Source organism: Mus caroli, chromosome 3 (assembly GCF_900094665.2).
Source record: "Mus caroli chromosome 3, CAROLI_EIJ_v1.1, whole genome shotgun sequence".
NCBI classification, from domain to species: domain Eukaryota; kingdom Metazoa; phylum Chordata; class Mammalia; order Rodentia; family Muridae; genus Mus; species Mus caroli.
Genome location: NC_034572.1, coordinates 62567573 through 62587365, shown reverse-complemented (window position 1 = coordinate 62587365; position 19793 = coordinate 62567573). Strand labels below are relative to the sequence as shown.

The 19793-nt window shown below is 36.7% G+C and overlaps 1 protein-coding gene across 2 annotated transcripts in view; it reads left to right on the top strand.

Annotated features, from left to right (window-relative positions):
• Window positions 1–19793, top strand: part of Kpna4 (karyopherin subunit alpha 4) — a 59671-nt gene that overhangs the window by 5994 nt on the left and 33884 nt on the right. For both annotated transcript variants that reach the window (XM_021158205.2, XM_029474993.1), the window contains exon 2: window positions 18984–19028. In XM_021158205.2, coding sequence (XP_021013864.1) covers window positions 18984–19028 — 45 coding nt within the window. The remainder of the gene's footprint in view (window positions 1–18983; window positions 19029–19793) is intronic.

Below are 19793 nucleotides of genomic sequence, written 5' to 3'. Positions count from 1 at the left end.
GAGAGTTTTGGAATTTTGTATCATTTATGAACTTCTAACACTAAAAACTTACCTGCTTTCCATTTAGATTTGGTAAAGTCGGTGTTCAGGAAGACTCCGTCTGCTAGACACTACTGTGAGAATATTGAGCAGCACCTACAAAATACAACAGAGCTGGCCATGGCATGGTGGCACATACTTAGAAGCCCGTATAGAGTTTAACATTTTCACTAGTCAAGCTGCTCATATTACCAGCAAATCTCTATGACATAAGAGTCATTCTGGCTACTAACCTGTGTGAATTCAAAATGTTTGCTGAGGCAGGAGCAGTGGCTCAGTGCTTAAGAGGACTTGGTGGTCCTCTGTCTGGTTCAGTTCCTGTCACCCACATGGCTCCTCGTGTTCATTCGCAATCCCAGGCATTCTTTTCTAAACAGGCTCAGGCTGAGGCAGGAGAATTGCTGTGAGTTTGAAGTCAGCCTTCGGTAAGACTGAAGAGGAGGAAGAAGAGGAAGGAGGAGGAAGAAGAGGAAGGAAGAAGTCTTGTTTTAGTTCAGAAGTCTGTCTGTAGATGTTTGAGGTTCAAAACTCATTACAGACTTTTAATTTTTAATTTGTGGATCTCTTTCAATATTTTCCAATTTGGAAATTAGAATCAGTACTTTTTGGGGTGTTTGTTTGTTTTTCCCAGGCAGGGTTTCTTTTTGTAGCCATGGCTGTGAAACAGGCTAGCCTTGAACTCATAGATCCACCTGTCTCTGCCTCCAGAGTGGTGGGATTAAAGGCCATGTGGGGCTGAAATCAGTACTTTTTAAATGTTGGACTGGCAAGATAACTCAGCAGGCAAAAGTGTTTGCTGTCAAACCTAATGACCTGGGTTCAATCCCTGAGGCCCTTGTGATGGAAAAGAGAAACCAACACCTCAAAGTTTTGTTTTGTGTTTTAATGAATAGAAGAAATTTTAATGGAAACTAACTTGGCTTCCCCAAACCAAAATTATTTAATGAAAAGAATGTTCATATTTAACTTTTTTCCATCTATAAGAGAAGATATGTATGTATCTCCATATCAATTTCTGAATTTAGCATACAGATAAGGGTTTTTTAAAAAGCATTTACCTTTTAGGCTACTTAATGATACTATGGTATAGCTCCAGGGATGATGATTTCGTAAGGATTGGTTGGCATTTGTCTGAAGCTGTATCAGTGTACTCCTTACATTGTTAAGTTAAATATTGATTGAACCACAGACACTTCAAATATATCTCTTCATGGTTTTGTTACATGTATCGAGTTATTCGGAAAACATTCCACTGACAAAACCAGACTGAAGTTACTCAGATCTTCCAAATGCTGACACAGTTTGTTATACAATGAAAAGATTTCCTCCCAACCTAAGAAGTTTTTTTTTTTTTTTTAATAAAATTAAGGAGAAGAAAGAATGAAAGAAAAAAAGAAATTGATATTATTACAATTCAGAAAAATCACTATTGTTCAAAACTTGTCAAGCTCATGGTCGTGGACATAGTTTTCTAAAACAAATCTTTACTTGAAAACCCACATTTTAATCATTAGCAGTAAATATTATAGATTGTTTTCCTTTAAGCCATAGACTTACTAAATCTGCCAGACACTAAATCAAAATAACCATAATTTCTCTGTCATTCTTTCAAGTGAAAATACTCTGTCTTGGGGAAAAAAAAAATAGTTCAATTCACAACCTAATTGTCCAAGTACTTTTTTTTCTACATCTGATTATAGATATTGCTGCAGGAGTGGTTTATGAATACTCCTGTTTTGTTACATAGTTAGAAAAGGCCAGTAGTTGATAAATGTTCTCTGTGTGTATGTATTAAGGCAAGGTCTCACTGTGTCGCCTTTGCTGGCTTCTAACCTGCCAAGTAGCCATCCCTGGCCTAGAATTCACTATGTAGATCAGTCTGGCCTCACCGCCCAAGTGCTGAAATTAAAGATACCATACCTGGCATCAAAGAGTATGAGTGCTTCATCTCCATGTATGTTATGTCTGTGCACTGTGTATGCCTGGTGCTGCTGAAAGCCGGAAGAGGGAGTTGGATCCCCTGGGATTGGAGTGGCAGATGGTTATAAGTAGCTGTGTGGGTACTGAGAATTGAACTCAATTCCTCTGGAAGAGCAGCCCGAGATTTTAACTGCTGAGTCATTCTCCAGGCCCAAGGACATTCTCCAGTAACTTGGCCTAACTGAAATACAATGACACCATTACAGCATAATGCTGGTTTATCTTAGTTTATGCTAGAGCACTAGAGCACAGTTTTAACCCTTTTGCATCAGTGCAATGCTAACATGCATATGTGTACCCATACATCAACACACACACACACACACACACACACATTAATGTATGTTTTATCAGGAAGATAGTTTTGAACTTTAAAATTTTGTTTTAAAATGTCTCAGGACCCCAGACCCCATGAACCATACTTTTATATCATATTTATAATTTATTAGCATTGCTTTTGATACAGATAACTGTCACTTTTAATTACAAAAGACTCATTTTTTATATCAGTGGACAATTTGAAAGAGTTGAGTGTCCCTTTCTAGCAGGTGGGTTTGGGGAATCTGTCTCAGATCGTCAGACTTTCTTGTTTTTTGAGACTGGGTTTTTTCTGTACAGCCCTGGCTGTGCTGGAACTCATTCAGTATATCCTATCTCTGATATCCCCGACTCTGCCTCCCAGAGTGCGGGGATTTTAGTGAATATGCTGCCACTACCACCCGGCTTAATGTTTTATGTAGATTTTGTTGCTGCTTCCCCACAAGATTGTAAGTTTAACCAGTTTTTGTTTTGTTTTGTTTTGTTTTATGGGTATGGGTGTTTTGCCTTCACACACTTACCTACATGTGTACAGTGTCTGAATAGGGCATCAGATTGCCTGGGACTAGAGTTACAGATGGCTGTAAGGGGCCATGTGAGTGATGGAAATCGAACTGGGTAGATCAGCCAGTGCTCTTAACCACTGAGCCATCTCTACAGCATTAGAAAACACTTCTAATTCACACTGTCTAGTATCCATAGTAATTTTCAAGTCATAGACATTTGCTGTTAGTATGAGTAGCTTGACTATTGAAAACAGGATCAGAAGGAAGTTGGTCCCTTTTCACTTTCACTGTAGATTTCATTTACTGCAAACTTAATGCAAACGTTGTGTGGTCTGCACACCTATAATCTTAGCAATCCCCTCAGGAGACCACAGACAGGAACATGGGGAAACCAACCTGTCATACACAAGTAAGACCCTGTCTTCTTATTGTTTTGGTTTTTTTAAACTTGTAATATTAATGTAAATTACATTTTACTTGTTACTTCATTGAATTTTTATTAACAAAACCTGGAAATCGTGTGATAATATAGTGTTTCCTAATTTGATTATGGACATACTTTTTAATACTAAAAAAGCAAATTTTCTTATGCTACCTACTGGGTTTATCCAAGCCATCATGTCCTCTGTTATGATGGACTGTATCCCTTGAACTTTGAACCAAACAAATTCTTCTTCCCTTTTATAAAAAATAATGGAAGGTGTTATATACTGTGTTGGTGTCCTTCCATTATTGGTCTCCCAGCTGAGCTATGTCAGCTGAGCCTGTTGCTTCTGTTACCTGCTTTAGTTTAATGAGTATGTTTGTGGTTCCTCCAAGTAGCAGTTCAGTTTGAGAGTTGTGCCCTGGAGTCCCCACATTGAGTGGTCTCTGCATAGTCATTGTCGATGGCCCTGCCTTGTTGCTATTTGACCTGCCTCTTTAGCCACTTTGAGGAGCTTTTGGTAGTCCACAAAAAGAAGCAAAATGTTAATCTGCTATTTCAACATAGTTATTGTCATACCTGGTTCTTTAGTAGATACTATGAAAACCCAAGTGGCTTGGCTCTCTAGTGGTCTAATGTGGTCTTTTTAATGATGTTAAAATTGAAAGTTGCCCAATAACTCCAAGCAGAAGGAGCTGATTGTAAATTATGTAATTGTTTTAGGGGAAAGAACCAGCTGAAAATAGTTCAAGTATAATGGGAAATCTTTTTCTTATAATCAGATAAATCCAAGCAACAGCTGGCATTTTGATTAGAGTCAGAGTCTAGGGATGAGTGCTGATATAAGAACGGTATGGATATAACCTTGAAAACATTATGGTTCCTGTAAGAAGTCAGTCAAAAACAAACAAACCACAGTCCCATTTACAAATACAGATAGAGCAGAACTGCTCTACGTGCAGTACTCCTGGCACCAGATCTGGGAGATTTTTTTTCACAAATTTGGGGGAAGGAGATTTTTAAATATTAATCTCTCAAGCAGTTTTTTTTTTTTTTAGTAGATATCAGCTAGATGTCCTCTAAATCAGTTTCAGAAGCTGTCTAGGATTTACTCACATAAAATTGCCCCCCCCCACACACACACACACTTTTGTCCCCAAAGATAAGCTCCACTTTTCCTATGCTGTTTGCAGGCAGGCACAGGCTGTGTGTGGTCTTCTGATTGACCCCTGGCTATAAATCCAGTTTTCCATGAATACCCTCCTTTGGTTCAATTACTTTGCTAAAGTAGCTCACAGAGTCCAGGGAAACAGTTACAGATACTAAAAGGCTACAATTGAACAGCCAAATTGAAGAAGGAAGAGTTATATGAGGAGGACCACAGAGCTTTCATGACCTCTGCCAGTGTACTGCTCTCCAGGTACAGCTACATACTCAGCTCCTAAAACACCAGATAATTGTTGTTAGGGTTAGGGGGAGGGGTATTTTATACACATCATTTACATACATAGGCATGATTATGTTTATGTTTGTATTATGTTGGTGATCACTTTAGCACTCTCTCTTGCCCAGAAGTTGGGATGTAAAGATGAAAAAGTTCTACCCCCTGGCTGGAACAACATGCTAGGTTTGGTTAACAATTGTGCAAATAACAATTATGATGAAGTGAAGTCCCAAATCTCTTAAGTATGCTCATAATAGGCCCATCATATAAGCATTCTAATGACATTCTTTGGTTGGTTGGTTTTTGTTGCTGTTTTGAAACAGGGTCTCTGCCTGCTGGGCTGAAAAGGCATGTGCCACCACACTTGGCTGACGTTCTTTTTGAGCACAATCTCCTTTTGTAACCCAGACTGGCCTCCAATTTATTAACTGAAGATATCCCTCCTCAGTCTCCTCATTGCTGGGTTGTAGGTATGGGTATATGCCACCTGGCTTCTAAAGCACTCTTATCTAGAAATTCTAAAGATTTTGGAAGATGTATTGAGGAGGTGGTGGTACGGTATGGATGACACAGATATTTCATAATATAGTGTTAAATGTCTGGAATAAGTAACTCAATGAAGACAGAAAGTAATTACTGGTTGCTAAGAGTTAGGATAGAGGAAATCAAAAAAATGCTTTAGGTATAGGGCTGTTTGTGGTGATGAAAGTCACTAGGAGTTAAATGATAGCAGTCATGAAAACTCACTGCATTGTATTTAAGTGAGTAAACTGGATGGCATGTGAGTGTAACTTCAGTAATGGCATTACGATGATAACAAAGAAAGATTAATTAAAAGAATGAGTTGGGATGGTGGCCAATTTCTCCTACCCAGTAGTCACAGTTGAACTTGTGCAGTCAGCTCTGTCACTGACTTTTACGTCTCTCTATTTATTGTATGCATTTGTTCTGCAGATATTTATTCAGCATCTGTGTCTGAAATTCTGTCATAAGCATGAGCCCAAAAGCAATGGACAACATAGGCTTAATTCGTATTCTTAATTCGTATCAGGTCAAGTTCTCTCAGCCCTGGGCTTAGGTTAACCTTGCAGGAGTAGTTAGCTTCTGGGGGCTAGAGTTGTAGTAAACTGCTTTATTTCCTTAACAAACCTTCAGTTTGAAGGGAAAGGCAGTCCTAATTGTTTTCTATTTGTTAACACTTTTCTACTCAAGGGAAGAATACATTTCTACACTTAAAAATTTAGAATCCCACCTTTTTGGGTACTTGTTTTGACTGAAATCTTAAGTAATAATAGGGAGCCCTCCTTTATTTAGATTAGGGTCTTATCTATTATAGTAAAGGTAAGATTGTGAGAATGCATGTATTTTTAGCATACTGCTTGCCTGCTGCCAAGTGAACTATTCATTTTTCCACAAACTACTATCCTAGTCTTGGTATTAAATTAAGGTATGTTAAGTTACTAATTTAACTGAGTGGTAAACTCTGCCCAAGTTTAAGCAGACCAGTCTATTAATCTTCCTGCCTGTCTGCCTACCTGCCTGCCTTCCGTTGCACTGTTTGTAGATTGGTTTTTTTGGGCTTTCAGGTATCTTTCTCCTACTCACATGAGGAACCTTCAGGAAGAGTCAGTGGAAAGTAGTTTCTTTCAGAAAAGATTGCTACTATAGTGGTGTTTCAGTTTCTGTTCACTTTCTACAACTGTTAGAATGTTGCAGATCGTTATTGGCTCTGCGCTGTCCTGTCTACAAAGGGCTTTGTTTGTTTTGAGATTACCACTCTACAATTCAGAAAATACTTTTTAAAAAATAAAATTAAATTAAAAAATAATTAAGTAAATTCAGGCTGAGGAGTAGTAATGGTGAGTGCTTGCCTAGCATGTTTAGGGTTCTGGGTTTCATACCCAGCAGTGCAAACCAACCAACCAAACACAAAACCATGCTCCCCTGCTTTAATAGTTTCCTATGTGCCACAGTTAGCTTCTGAATGCCCAGTTGAGACCTCCAAGCATTGACCTTTACCTACTTTTCCTACCTGTATGTTTTATTTTTTTCTAGCTCTTAGACAACTGTAGTCCTCTTCCTAACGCCCTTCACACAAGCGACTTTAGCTGTCTTTTAGCTGTCAGAATGCCTTTTTCCTCTCCTTAAAGTTACAGAGATTTGTATGCTCACTCAATGTCAGCTTCCCCCAATTATTGTAAAACTTCTGTTAGTTATGGTGCTCTCTGTCCTGCCCTTACCATCCTTGAACTTGAGTTCAAGTGATCCTTCTCTTGAGCAGGACTTGAAGCATGCATTAATAAGCCAGCCATAGAGTTGACACTAAAGGAAATAGTTTTTATTTATTAATTTTTGAGGTAGGGTTTTTAGTAAGTTGCCCAGGCTGGCTTTGAATCTGAGATCATCTTGCTTTAGCCTCCTAAGTACCTGTATTATAGTTGTATGCCACCATGCCTGAATGAAAAAAAATGTTTAGGGAGGAAAGAAATATGTGTCTGGTTAGTATTAGTAATTAAGTGAGATTTTTTTAAAATTCAGGTTTATGTTTTCCTCTTTCTGAGCAGGTAGTACATAGCAACTTGGTTTTACTTTCTTTTTTTCTGAAATAGTGCCTATCAAAGTTGAAAGGGATCTTCATTATTTAAAACAATAATGAGGTATAGAATTTACTAATGGACATCTATAAGGAGAACGTGGCACTTGAAGAATCTGGGATTGCTGCTGTAAAATGTCAGACTTGGGGTGCCATGGAATGAGTGGCTCAGCAGCAAGCTCATGGCCATGAGCTCCTGCATGGTAAAGGAAACAACCAGAGCCCACACACGCGTTGGGCTCTGACCTCACGCATCGGCTGCCGCACACTCATCCACGGGCATGTGCACATGCACATACAAAGGTAATAGAAAAATTAAGAAAGTAAATAAAAGATAAACTTGAACACATTTTTAAAAGGAACAAAAAACGAAGGTTGTGTTGGTAAAGTTATGGAGAAGTTAGAATCCTTGTGCACTGTTGATAACAATGAAAAGTGGCCCAGGTACTTTGGAAAGGTAGTGTCCTCAGATTAAAGTAGAATTCTGATTCTAGGTATATAGACTTAGATAAGCTGAAAACAAGATTTCTGTGTACCCATATCCACAGCGGTGCTATTCACAATATTAAAAGGGTGAAAGTGATAGATGAATGGCTAAATAAAAATTAGGCTAAGTGTGGTGACCACCCCATTGGCTGCATTGGTAGAGGGAAACCCTTAAAATCAAATACTGAGACTTTTTTTAAAATGAGACTTTGCTTGCAGTGTGGTTCCAAGAAACCAAGGATGGGCTGGAAAGTGAAAGGGGTGTTTTCATTGAAAAATTGTAGAGTTTCCCAGATACCTAAATTTCATTTACTCAGAATTTACTCAGAATACCATAGCATAGTGAATGAGATGTGAGTTGGCAACTCTTAAGCCCTGAGCAATATTTTAAGAGACCTGAATGTCTGTCTAGTGGTGGGAATAAATGATAAAAGAAATAGACCATAAGTCATTGTGGATGATGGGTTTGGAATCTTTATTCTTATGGTAATTATCTGTTTTGGTAATTTTAATGTGTATCTAGTAATGAGTAGTTCTCAGTCCTCATCTTTATTTTTAGAACATTATTATGCATGTGAAGTGTGTGCATACACCCGCACCCACACACTTCACATACACATCCATGTATATCATATAGAAGTTAGAGGACAGTGTTGTAGAGTTTGTTCTCTTTCTACTTTTGCATAGATTCCAGAGATGTACCTGACGTTGCCAGGCTTGTGTGTAGCCTTCACCTACTGAGCCACCTCACAAGCCCTGTAGTCTTTATCAGTGTATTGTTTGATGTCACTATGCTCCCATGGGAAAAGCCCTTCTCTCTTCTCCTCTCCTTTCCTTTTTTCTTCACTTTTCTTTTTTCTTTTTTTCTGAGTGACTCCAGAATAGTCCTGACTGTTGTTTATTCTTCTACCTCTTAAGGGTGTACCTACCATATGGTACTGTATTTGTACTGTACCATTTTTATACGGACAGCCTTCTACATTGATATCGTCCATGCCTCCCTTTCTTTGTTTTTGTTTTGACTTTTTTACTTTCAAATTTCAAGACATGGTCTCACTATAATGGCCTAGGCTAGCTTGGAATTTCCAGTCCTCCAACCTCGGCCTTCTGAGTGCTGGGGATGCAAGCAGGCACTGGCTCCTCCCAACTTTATTGAACTCTAGATTCATTTGATTATTTTATCATGTTATTTTTATGCATTGTAAGCATTTTAAACTTAACAACTTCAAAAATGACATAACCTACCCCACTCCCTGGACCTACCTAGTAATCATTAAATTTCTTCTATCTTAGTTAGTTACATTTCAGTCTAAAGTTGCTTGAACCAAAACCTTAGTACCATCATCTTATTGCAGTCATGCCCTGTTCAGTGTAGTAAATTTAAGTCCTCTGCGTGTATGTGTGTGTGTGTGTGTGTGTGTGTGTACACTTTAATGTGTATTCTTTAAATATCATGATCCCACTCAAGTCTCTAGCCTGGAGTACTGTAACTTAGCATAGAAACTAGGAAAATTTCCTTCTTTTTTGAGGGGGGTGGGGGTTGAGACAGGGTTTCTCTGTGTAGACCTGAACATCCTAGAACTTGCTCTGTAAACCAGGCTGGCCTTTGAACTTGGATCCTCCTGCCTCTGCCTCCCAAGTGCTGGTATTAAAGGCATGAGCCAGCTGTTAGATTTTTTCCCCCCAAAGACAGACTGTAGCTCTCTGTTGCTCACAATCTAGCATTGGCTTCTTAGCACAAAGTTAATGCCAAAATCTTTAGTGGTTGACCATTTGTCTTCTTAACCCCCTATTTATTGCACGATGGCTATCTTAGATTCCTTACCTTGTTTTTTTTTTTTCTTTCATAGGTTTCTTTTTTCCCTTGTTGTTACTCTTATCTACCCTAAATGCTATGTCAATATCCACATAACTTGATCACTTACTCATCTTGTTAATTCCATCCCCTAAAAAAAATCTCTAGCTTTATATTTTTCTAATATTTAGCCCATTTCATATACTTTATATTCCATTTTTTTGTCTTATCCCACTAAAATGTAAATTCTATGAGACAAGGAATTTTATCATTATATTCCTAATAGCTCCTTAAATGCTGACTGAGGTTTAATGAACATTTATGGAAAAATAAAAGTATTCTTAAAAAAGCTGAGTGTGTGTGTTTGTGTGTGTGTATGCGCGTGCATGCGCGCGCGCACGCAAGCGAGTGTGTGTGAGTGCATGCACACATGAAGACACCAGTAGTGAGCTTTTTGACATGGGTGTTGGGAGTTGAACTCAAGTCCTCTAAAGAGCGGTACATTTTTCATAACCACTGAGCCATTTCTCCAGGCCCTGTAGAATGCTTTTTAAACAGTGCTTAAACAAAATAATTCAGTAATTTACCTCTTAATGAAGATTTGTCTATTAAAGTTGGATATAAAATCATAAAGAAAGATGAATAATATTTTAAAAGTGGATATTAAGGTGGGAAATAGCAGGTAAGTTTAGCTTGTTTGAAGAAATATATACTACAAGTAGACCTTGGGTAGAAAAAGTTGTGGTGTGTTACAAAAAATACTGAACTAGATCCAGGATATCTGAGACTTGATATTCTTGTGAAAATTATTCTGAGTTGAGCATGGTGGCACACGCCTTTAATCCCACCCAGCACTGGGGGAGGCAGAGGCAGGCGAATTTCTGAGTTCGAGGCCAGCCTGGTCTACAGAGTGAGTTCCAGGACATCCAGGGCTACACAGAGAAACCCTGTCTCCAAAAAAACAAAAAGGAAGGAAGAAAGAAAGAAAGAAAGAGAGAGAGAGAGAGAGAGAGAGAGANGAAGGAAGGAAGGAAGGAAGAAAGAAAGAAAGAAAGAAAGAAAGAAAGAAAGAAAGAAAGAAAGAAAGAAAGGAAAAGAAAGAAAATTATTCTTTTCCTGTCTCTCTGAAGTGAAATAATTGAAAGTAAATGATTTTTATTCTTTCTTGTGTTATTTAATTAAAATTTTTTATTAAGAGGAACTAAAGAGATGGCTTGGTGGCTAAGAGTACTAGCTGCTCTTCCAGAGAGGACCCAGGTTCAGTTCTCAGCACCCACATGGTGGCTTCACAACTATCTGTAACTCCAGTTCCAAGGAGTCAGGCACCCTCTTCTGACCTCTATAGGTGCCACACATGAAATTGGTGTGCAGACAAACCTGCAGGCAAAAACCTCATACATATAAAATAATAATTAAAACTATTTTTCATTTAAAAGTAATGAAAAGAAGCAATTAGAAAGGAAAATTTACTCTGATGAAGTCCCTAAGACATGGGACAGCCCATTTTGAACAGTTCCAAGGAAATGACCAGCTTTGCTCAGGAACTCCAAAAACCATACTTGCAGGGACAGAATGGTAGTTTGAGGTACTGAGTGCAAAAGCCAGAAGCCCAAGGGAGGAGACCACAGAAGCGCCCATGAAATGCTCTGTTGTGTTTGACAGTTTGCCCATTTCCTCCATCTAGAGAAACAAAGGTTGAGATGGCCCATGAGATGAGAGCAGCTACCAGGGACACCTTATAAAATCACTCTTAATCAGTGTGGCTTTAACAGTCACATAAACGGGGTTTCTCAACCTCTGGCCTACAAGTTATTAATGACATATATTTTTTGTTTTCTGTTCTTGCTTCATTCTTTTTCCTTTTATGTGCATACCTTTATGATTTTATTATATGTATTAATTCACTTAAAAGAACCTAGAGAAGATACATTGCTGTTTCACAGCTATGAATAAACTAAAGCCATAGACAGACAATAACATATTTTCATAAGAACATCATGAATTTAAACTTATTTTGTTCTTATAGGAGGGAAGCATTCCTTATTTTGATTTTCATATTTTACTTTAATTGTTTTATTTTGAGGGCTGTTTTGTAATGGGTAGCCCTTTTATCCTGGAGCTCTATATGGACCAGACTGGCCCCACCCTTGCAGTGGTCCTCTTGCCTCTGCTACCTTGTGAGTGCCGGGATTATGCCATCATGACTGACTTATTAACTTTTTTGTTTAAGTGGGTGATTATTTTGATTTGTTTCTTTGTTTTAGATTTATTTTTGTATATTTATGTACACCGTGTGAGTGTGTCTAGTGCCTGTGGAAGTCAGGAGATGGCATTGTATCCCTGGAAACTGCAGTTAGGGATGGTTGTGAGATAAGGTAGGTGCTAGGAATCAAACCTGAGTACTCCACCAGTGCCCTCATGGATGAGTCGTCTCTCCATTCTCAGAGGTTTTGGTTTTTGGTTCTTGAAGCAATCTCATTATGTTGCCCAGGCTAACCTTGAAATCAAGGCAGCCTTCCTGTTTTATTTTCCTGGTACTAAGTTATAGGCATGAGCTGCCCTGCCCAGTTTAACATTGTTTCTCTCTCTCTTTTTTTTTTTAATTAGAGTTGTTTTTCTCATCTAAGAATGCACCAGAACAGCAGAGAAATGAGATTTGTCCATAGTCTTGTGTTCTTGGGTTCCACTGACTTCCCTAGGTTGATTAAATCTGATTTTACTTTGTAGTGTTGTAATTCTTCCCACTGTCATTTCCCATGTGTTTTTTCTTCAACCAGTTAGAATCATTGAAAAGATTGAAGAAAAATGAACATTCTTGCAAGCACTAAAGTGTCATTCATCCATTCATCCTACTTTGTTGAGTGAAGTGCATTTCTTGATTGTCCTCAGTCACTGCCATTGCTTTCATGACTTTTTGGTTTCTCCAGCAGTGTAGTATTTCAAGTTCCTCATAGTGTTAAATGTCAATTCTGGTGGGTCAGTGATATCTACTGTGGAGAAAACTACCACTGCAACCCTTCATAAGACTATTCAATGAGGAAAAAGTTCAGTTATTTTCAAACCATAGTTTAATTTCTCAAAGATAATATCTTAAGGTAGAGATATTAAATCTCTAATTAGTACACACTGTTAGTGATGAGGAATCCAATTCAAACTTCTCTCAATAGAAGTGAAAGGATATATAGAACTTAAGCATAGAGCTTATTCAGTGTAGGAATAACCATTTAACATTGGCAAGTTACTAAAGCAATATAGGTAATAATTCTACATACCATACTTTGAAATGATTTATATATAAATTAATAGGCATCAAAAACTTAGTCGTCTACTACCTCATGGTTGACCATATTAAGTGGGTAAATAAACTGTGCCTACCAAATGCTTCTAGCTGTTGATATTTCTTTGGGCTGAGATCTGTCTGCAGTGAAACAATATACTTGACTTTTCATAAAACTGATGGGCTCTTGCTTCCCGCCATTCTTCACATCTGACATTCGTCCACAGATCCTGCACATAACATCTTTTAATTTAAAGATTAGTGTATATGAGTTGTAAAAGCGGTCGACTTTATTCATTTCCATAATGTATACATGTGATTTGATTGGATTTTCTATTATCCTTTCATTTCTTTTTCCCCTCGCCCTTTGCTCTTTAACACCTCGTAATATTAGACCCTTTTGAATTTCAGGTCCCTTTTCTTCTGTACTAAATTATACAGATGAGAAAAAAATGAAGTGTAATATTTGTCATTGTGTGGTTGACTTATTCCATGTAATATAATCTCTCGTTCTACTCATTTTCGTACAGACAACATGATTTCACTCTGTTTTGGCTGAATCAAACTCCATTGTCTGTATATATGATTTTGTCTTTATACATTGATCTGTTGATGATGCTATAACATCTGTGACTTGGCATTTGGTAAAAGTGCAGCAGTAAACATGGGTACACAGGTGTTCATAAGTAAGCTGACTATGATTCTTGTGGGTACATACCCACAAATAGTATAGCTGGATCATATATGTTAATTTTCTTCATAGAACCTCCATCCTAATTTCCATAGTGACAGGGTTTTTTTTTTTCCTTTTTTAATGTGCATTAGTGTTTTGCCTGCATGTATATGGGTGTGAGGATGCCAGATGTCCTAGAACTGGACCTATAGACAGTTAAAAATTGCCATGAAGGCACTAGGAATTGAACCTGGATCCCCTAGAAGAACAGCCAATACTCTGAGCCACTGAACCATCATCTCTCCAATCCCTTCCATAGTGACAGTTAATTAACATTCTCACCAACAATGTAGTAAGTGTTTCATATTCCATACATCCTAGTCAACATCATTTGTTTTGGTTTTATTGTTGATAGCCATAGAGTGAGATAGAATCCCAATGTAACCTTGATTTTTTTTTTTTTCATTTCCTAATAGTTAAGGATGTTGAACATTATTTTTTGTCTGTGTGTAGTTCATTTGAGCCAGGGTCTTCCCCTGTGTTATCCAGATTGTCTTAAACTAAGATTAGCTGATCTTCCTGCTTTCTTGGCCTCTTTAGTTCTGCGATTACATGTGTGTAACACCACTCTTGACTGTATATGCCTTATTTTATCTTAGCTTCTTTTTTGTAAATAATAATAACAACAACAATAATAATAATAATATGTGCGTGTATTGTATACCCACATATATACATATATGTGTGTCAAACATCTTCATCTCAATCCTTTGGTCAAGAATTTAGCATATCTGTCATCTTAAGTATTTGCCTTTTAGGCCAGGCATGGATAACCTTTAATCACAGCACTGGGTAAGAAAAGGCAGGTGAATTTCTTATGATTTCAAGTCTAGCCAAGATTACATAGTGAAATGCTGTTTCAAAGAGCAAAAACAAAACAAGTATTTCTGTTGTCAAAGTACCTTATGTTTGTGTATCTGTTTAAAGATGTTACTATGTTCTAGAGCTGGAAATTCTACTTAACTGTGTGTTCTACAACAATCTGTGTGTGTGTGTGTGTGTGTGTTAATTTATTAAGTAAATGAAATTGAGTCTTATGTTTGCATGGTACACAGCACCCAGTATTTGCTAAATGTTAGGTCTTCTTGATAATTTGCAAACTATATTTCTCTGTCAAAAAAGTACAACCATCTTTTTAAAAACTTTTTATTATATTGTGTGTGCATGCACATCACTTGTGTCAGGGGGCAGCTCATAGGGTTGATTCTTTCCTTCCATTATATGAATCCAGGGATCCAACTAAAGTCCTTAGGCATGATGTCAAATTAAAGTCACTGAAGCATCTCACTGGCCGGAGCACCTCCTTCTTAAGGGAGTGGATATACAGTGCATCTGGTCCATCTTTGTATTTTTAGTGCTTAGCAAAAGAAGGCTAATAAGCTTTTCATGGATTGTAGCTGGGCATTGTTTTGGTTTTGAGATAGAGTCTTATTATGTAGGCTAGGCTAGCCCTCACCTTACAAGCCTTCTGTCCTTGATTCTAGATTACTGATATTATAAGTGTTCGTAAATGTACCTGGTGGAATAAATCCTTTCTAACAGGTTAGAAACAATGATATATGTTAATGTTTTGGGTTGGGGACATATATATGTAGCTTTACATATGTTAAATTTTTAATAGATGTAAAGTTGGTTAATTTTAAGTTTTGATGGTTGTTAACAATTTCTGGATAATATAGTCTTTATTACAGTTCATTAAAATGTATTCCATTATACACAAAGTCTGTCTTCCGCCTCCCCGCTGCTTCTTCTTTTTTTGAGACAGGGCTTCTCTGCCCTGAAACTCACTCTATAGAGCAGGCTGGCTTCAAACTCAGAGATCCTCTTGTATAGTGATTAAAGATGTGGGCTACCTCTGCCTGGATTTAGTATTTCAAATTTTTATTTTCATGTGTTTTAATATTACCTAAGTTAACCTTCCTGAGGTATGAGTAACATGCTGAATGAAATAAAATCAAAGTATTATTTTCTTGTTCTTTTGATGACTAACTTTAAATGTTTTAAAGCTTTTTCTCTAAAGAGAATACGTTCTAATTAATATAAATCTTGGTTTTGCCCAAGAAAAATTTAAATACCAAAATTTTTATAATATTAAGTTATATCATAAATTAATTTTAGAGATTCAGAGACGGGCATATTGGTTAAAAAGTGACTTGAAAATTAGCAAAAGTAGAAAAATTAAGAAAAATAGGTAGTCACTATCTGGAAATGAACTATTAATTGGAAGGTATTAGACTCTGTATTCTATTAAGAGCAGGGAACATAATAAAACTCAAGCATAGTGATATAAACATAGAAAATATATTTTAAATTTAAAAAAATGCATACCTTTGAGAAATAACACTTTGGATTCTTTAAGAAACAATTGCTTAAACTTTTAAAAATTGTTTTCCTTTGATTCAATTTAAGATTTTATAACTATATGACAAATTTGAAAATTATGGACTATTTTAAAGTTCTGAACTAAAATTTAACTGCAACCTCCTACTTTGTATTCCCTTTTCCCTCCCGCATTTATCCCCTTTATCCTTTGCTTAGCTCTGTGGTTTATAAATAAGTCTTTGGCGAGTGGTAGCCTTTTGAAATTCTAATTGACAACTCTGCTTAGTGCAGTGTGAATTTTGTAAACTCACAACCATTACTACATGTAATATGCAAAGCCTTATTTCTAAGATACGAGGAAACTAGGCAGCCTTATATACCTCTTTCACAGGACCTCAAAAATAAATGTCCTTGATTTGAGATGGGTTTATTTTGGAAAGGAGAAGTTAAACTCTTACCCTGTAGTAAAGACTGTACTTTGCAAAGAGTTTTTGTAGGTAACAGTAGCTCTAGTCATATGTTGTTATTGCATTATTAAATTGAGTCCATTCTTATTAATGGTTTTCTCTCTTTTTTGGTAGGGACAAGTAGATCAATTGGTTTTTGAGACAGGGTTTCATAATATAGCCCAGCCAGCCTTGAGTTTGAAGTATTTTGGTTTTTATTTTTAATTCTAAATTATTAAAACCTCAAACTTTAATAAATAGGATATATTACAGTATAGGAGGGACTTATATAATAGTTTGCACTAATGTGAAGAAAGTGAAGTTTGTTACATTCCTGTCTTCTTTAAGGTGCAGTGCTTATTAGTGAAACCTACACAAAGGTTTAATACCTCTAGCCCTCAGAAGTCTGTCTTATTAACCTCTTTGAACCATCCTTTATGTAATTCATGTTAGAGGTACCATAGTCTACATGAAAGCAAAGTTTTTGTTATAAAGTTGTTTGTTTTCTGTTATAATAAGCAAAGCTTATTGGTTAAGTTGAGTATCTCTCACCCAAAATGCATGGGGCCAAAATATCTTTCTTTACATTTTCAAAATTTTGTGTACATTTAAAATAAGACCAAAGTTCAAACATGAAATTCATTTATATTTCATTAATATATTAGTTAAATGATAAAATTTGATAATGTGTCAAATAGTTTTGATCATGAAACAGTTGTGGTGTATAGTTTATCATTTCAGATATATCAACATTCCAAATTTGGATTTTCAGAGGATTTTGGATTTCAGATTTTCACATTACAGAAACTTAGCCTTTAGTGCTTTAACTTAACTTTAATATGAGCCTTAGACTCTCAAATTGGCTTGAATTCTACTTCCAGGTGTTTGGAAAACTTTCTTACTGCTAAGGGGCTTTGTATGATACTGAATTCTAATCCTCTGTTTTGGGACTAGTAATGTAAGCAGTTTTCATATTTGTATGAATGTGTAAGAAGAATAAAGATTTCTTTTTTGGGTTGTAATATTTAAATTAGATGCTAGATCTTAAAACTCGGATTTTCATAGCTGATTATTCATTTTGCAATACTTATTTTGTTAGCAGCCTTTAATTTAGTATTAGTAAAATCCTTATCTGTACCAAAAAATCAGAAGAGCACAGAATAAAGTAATATGAACAAAAATTGGGACTAAGTTTTTACACAAATAAAATTAAGACAATCAAGAAGAAATAATATTTATCCTTGTTATCTTATATATAGAAAGGATTAATATTGTAGTAGGGGTCTCCAATAAACAAATAAAATTGTATGGTAATTTAGAATATGATACATGACAATGAGAGAAAATCAGCTTGATAAAGGATAGTATTCGATGGACAGTGAAAGACTCAAAGAAGACGGAACTGAAGATGGTAGGAGAGAACATTCCACCTGAGGACATAACAGTAATGATAACACACAGGAAGTGTCAAGTAATGCATTTTCTTATTTCAGCCTTACTGTAACTGTAAGTAGGCCGAGTAGGGTCTGGTAGCACAGCCCTGTAAATCCCAACAATTACAGAGTAGGTCTGGGTGAGTCCAAGGTTATCCTAGGAAGTAAGACAGTGTCTTAAAATAAAGAGCAAAAAAGTACAGGAGATAAAGCTTAGAGTGCTTCTTGCCTCTTTGAGTGTGGTGTCACATGCCTTGAATCCCAGCACTCAAAGCAGCGGCAGACAGGTCTTTCTTTGTGAGTTCTAAGCCTGGTCAACATAGTGCATTTCAGAACAACCAAGAGTACATAGTGAGATGTTATTGCAAAAATCCACCTACCAAAAAATAGAAGGAAAAAAACCCTATCTTACCATTTTGTAGATGAAGAAACTGGAGTACAGAGAGATATTAAGTCTAAAAACAATCTTGATCCATCTTGGAAAATGCTATGTTCCAATATCGCTCACCTGCACACGTACAAGGACACGCTCTTGCTCGTGTGTGCTCTCGCTCTCTCCCTCTCCATGTGTGTGTGTGTGCGTGTGTGTGTGCGTGCGCACGAATACTATACCAAAAGATAACCAGCTCTGATAAGAGTAGGCTAGGGAGGAAGAGCAAGATGGAGGGCCAAAGAGATAGCCCAGTGGTTACGGGCATTTGCACTCTTACAAAGGACCTAGTTCTAGCACTTGCATGGCAGCTTACAACTGCCTTTAACTCCAGTCAGTTCTAGGAAATCTGATACAATCTTCCTACCTCCCTGGGCTACATGTGCACACATGCACATAGAAATAAATATTTAAAAACAAAAAACAGAAGGGACATATATTAGGAGGCATTTGCAATGGTCTTGGAGAGAGACAATGATAAGTTGGCCAGAAGATTTGCAGAGGAGATAATGAAAAGTAGTAAGATTTTGGATAAGTGACTGCATGAAAACATGGCTTTAGATTTTGTATCTGTGCAAATGGAAGGATGAATCAACCATTTACTTAAGTGGAGTTGGAGTATGTTTATGAAAGATCAGAAAATGTAGTTTGGGGTGAAAATTAGAGAAAGGTTAATGTACAAGAAGGTAGAAACAAACAGTTTTTTTTTCTGGACGATTAGTATGGGTAATATATATATTTTTTTTACTCTTTGTAGACTATGAGAAGACAACGAAATGAAGTTGTAGTTGAATTAAGGAAGGTAAGTATGACTATTATTAGTATTTTGAGAACTAGTTCTGATAACAGCATGTATAGAAAGTATTAAGAATTATATCCTTTTAAAACATACAACCTGTGGTATAACAAAATTGTATTAAGTATAATTAAGCTTTTGGTTTTTAATCTCAGGTGCTCAGCACTCCTTTTTCTTTCAAACAATTTTTTAAAGATTTATTATTTATTAATTAATTTATTTATTATATGTAAGTACACTGTAGCTGTCTTTAGACACTCCAGAAGAGGGAGTCAGATCTTGTTATGGATGGTTGTGAGCCACCATATGGTTGCTGGGATTTGAACTCAGGACCTTTGAAAGAGCAGTCAGTGCTAGTACCCGCTGAACCATCTCACCAGCCCTCAAACAAGTTTTGTTGTTTTAACTAAATCTGGAAAACTTTTGAAAATAGTGGCAAAGAGAATTTACCCAGTTCTCAAAAAATGGATATGAACAGATTAATTTTTTATAAGTTTTAATTGATTTATATAAAGTCTTAAGTTGTAGAGATACTCTTAAACTGGTTCTATTAATAGGTAATAGTTCTGTTTTAATATCTTGTTACATATTAATTTTATCAACTTTTAAAATATGAAAGTAGACTAAAGTTGAATGTAATTTTTTATTTGCTCTGAAACAAGTAAATTTCAACTGATCGCCGGGCGTGGTGGCGCACGCCTTTAATCCCAGCACTCGGGAGGCAGAGGCAGGCGGATTTCTGAGTTCGAGGCCAGCCTGGTCTACAAAGTG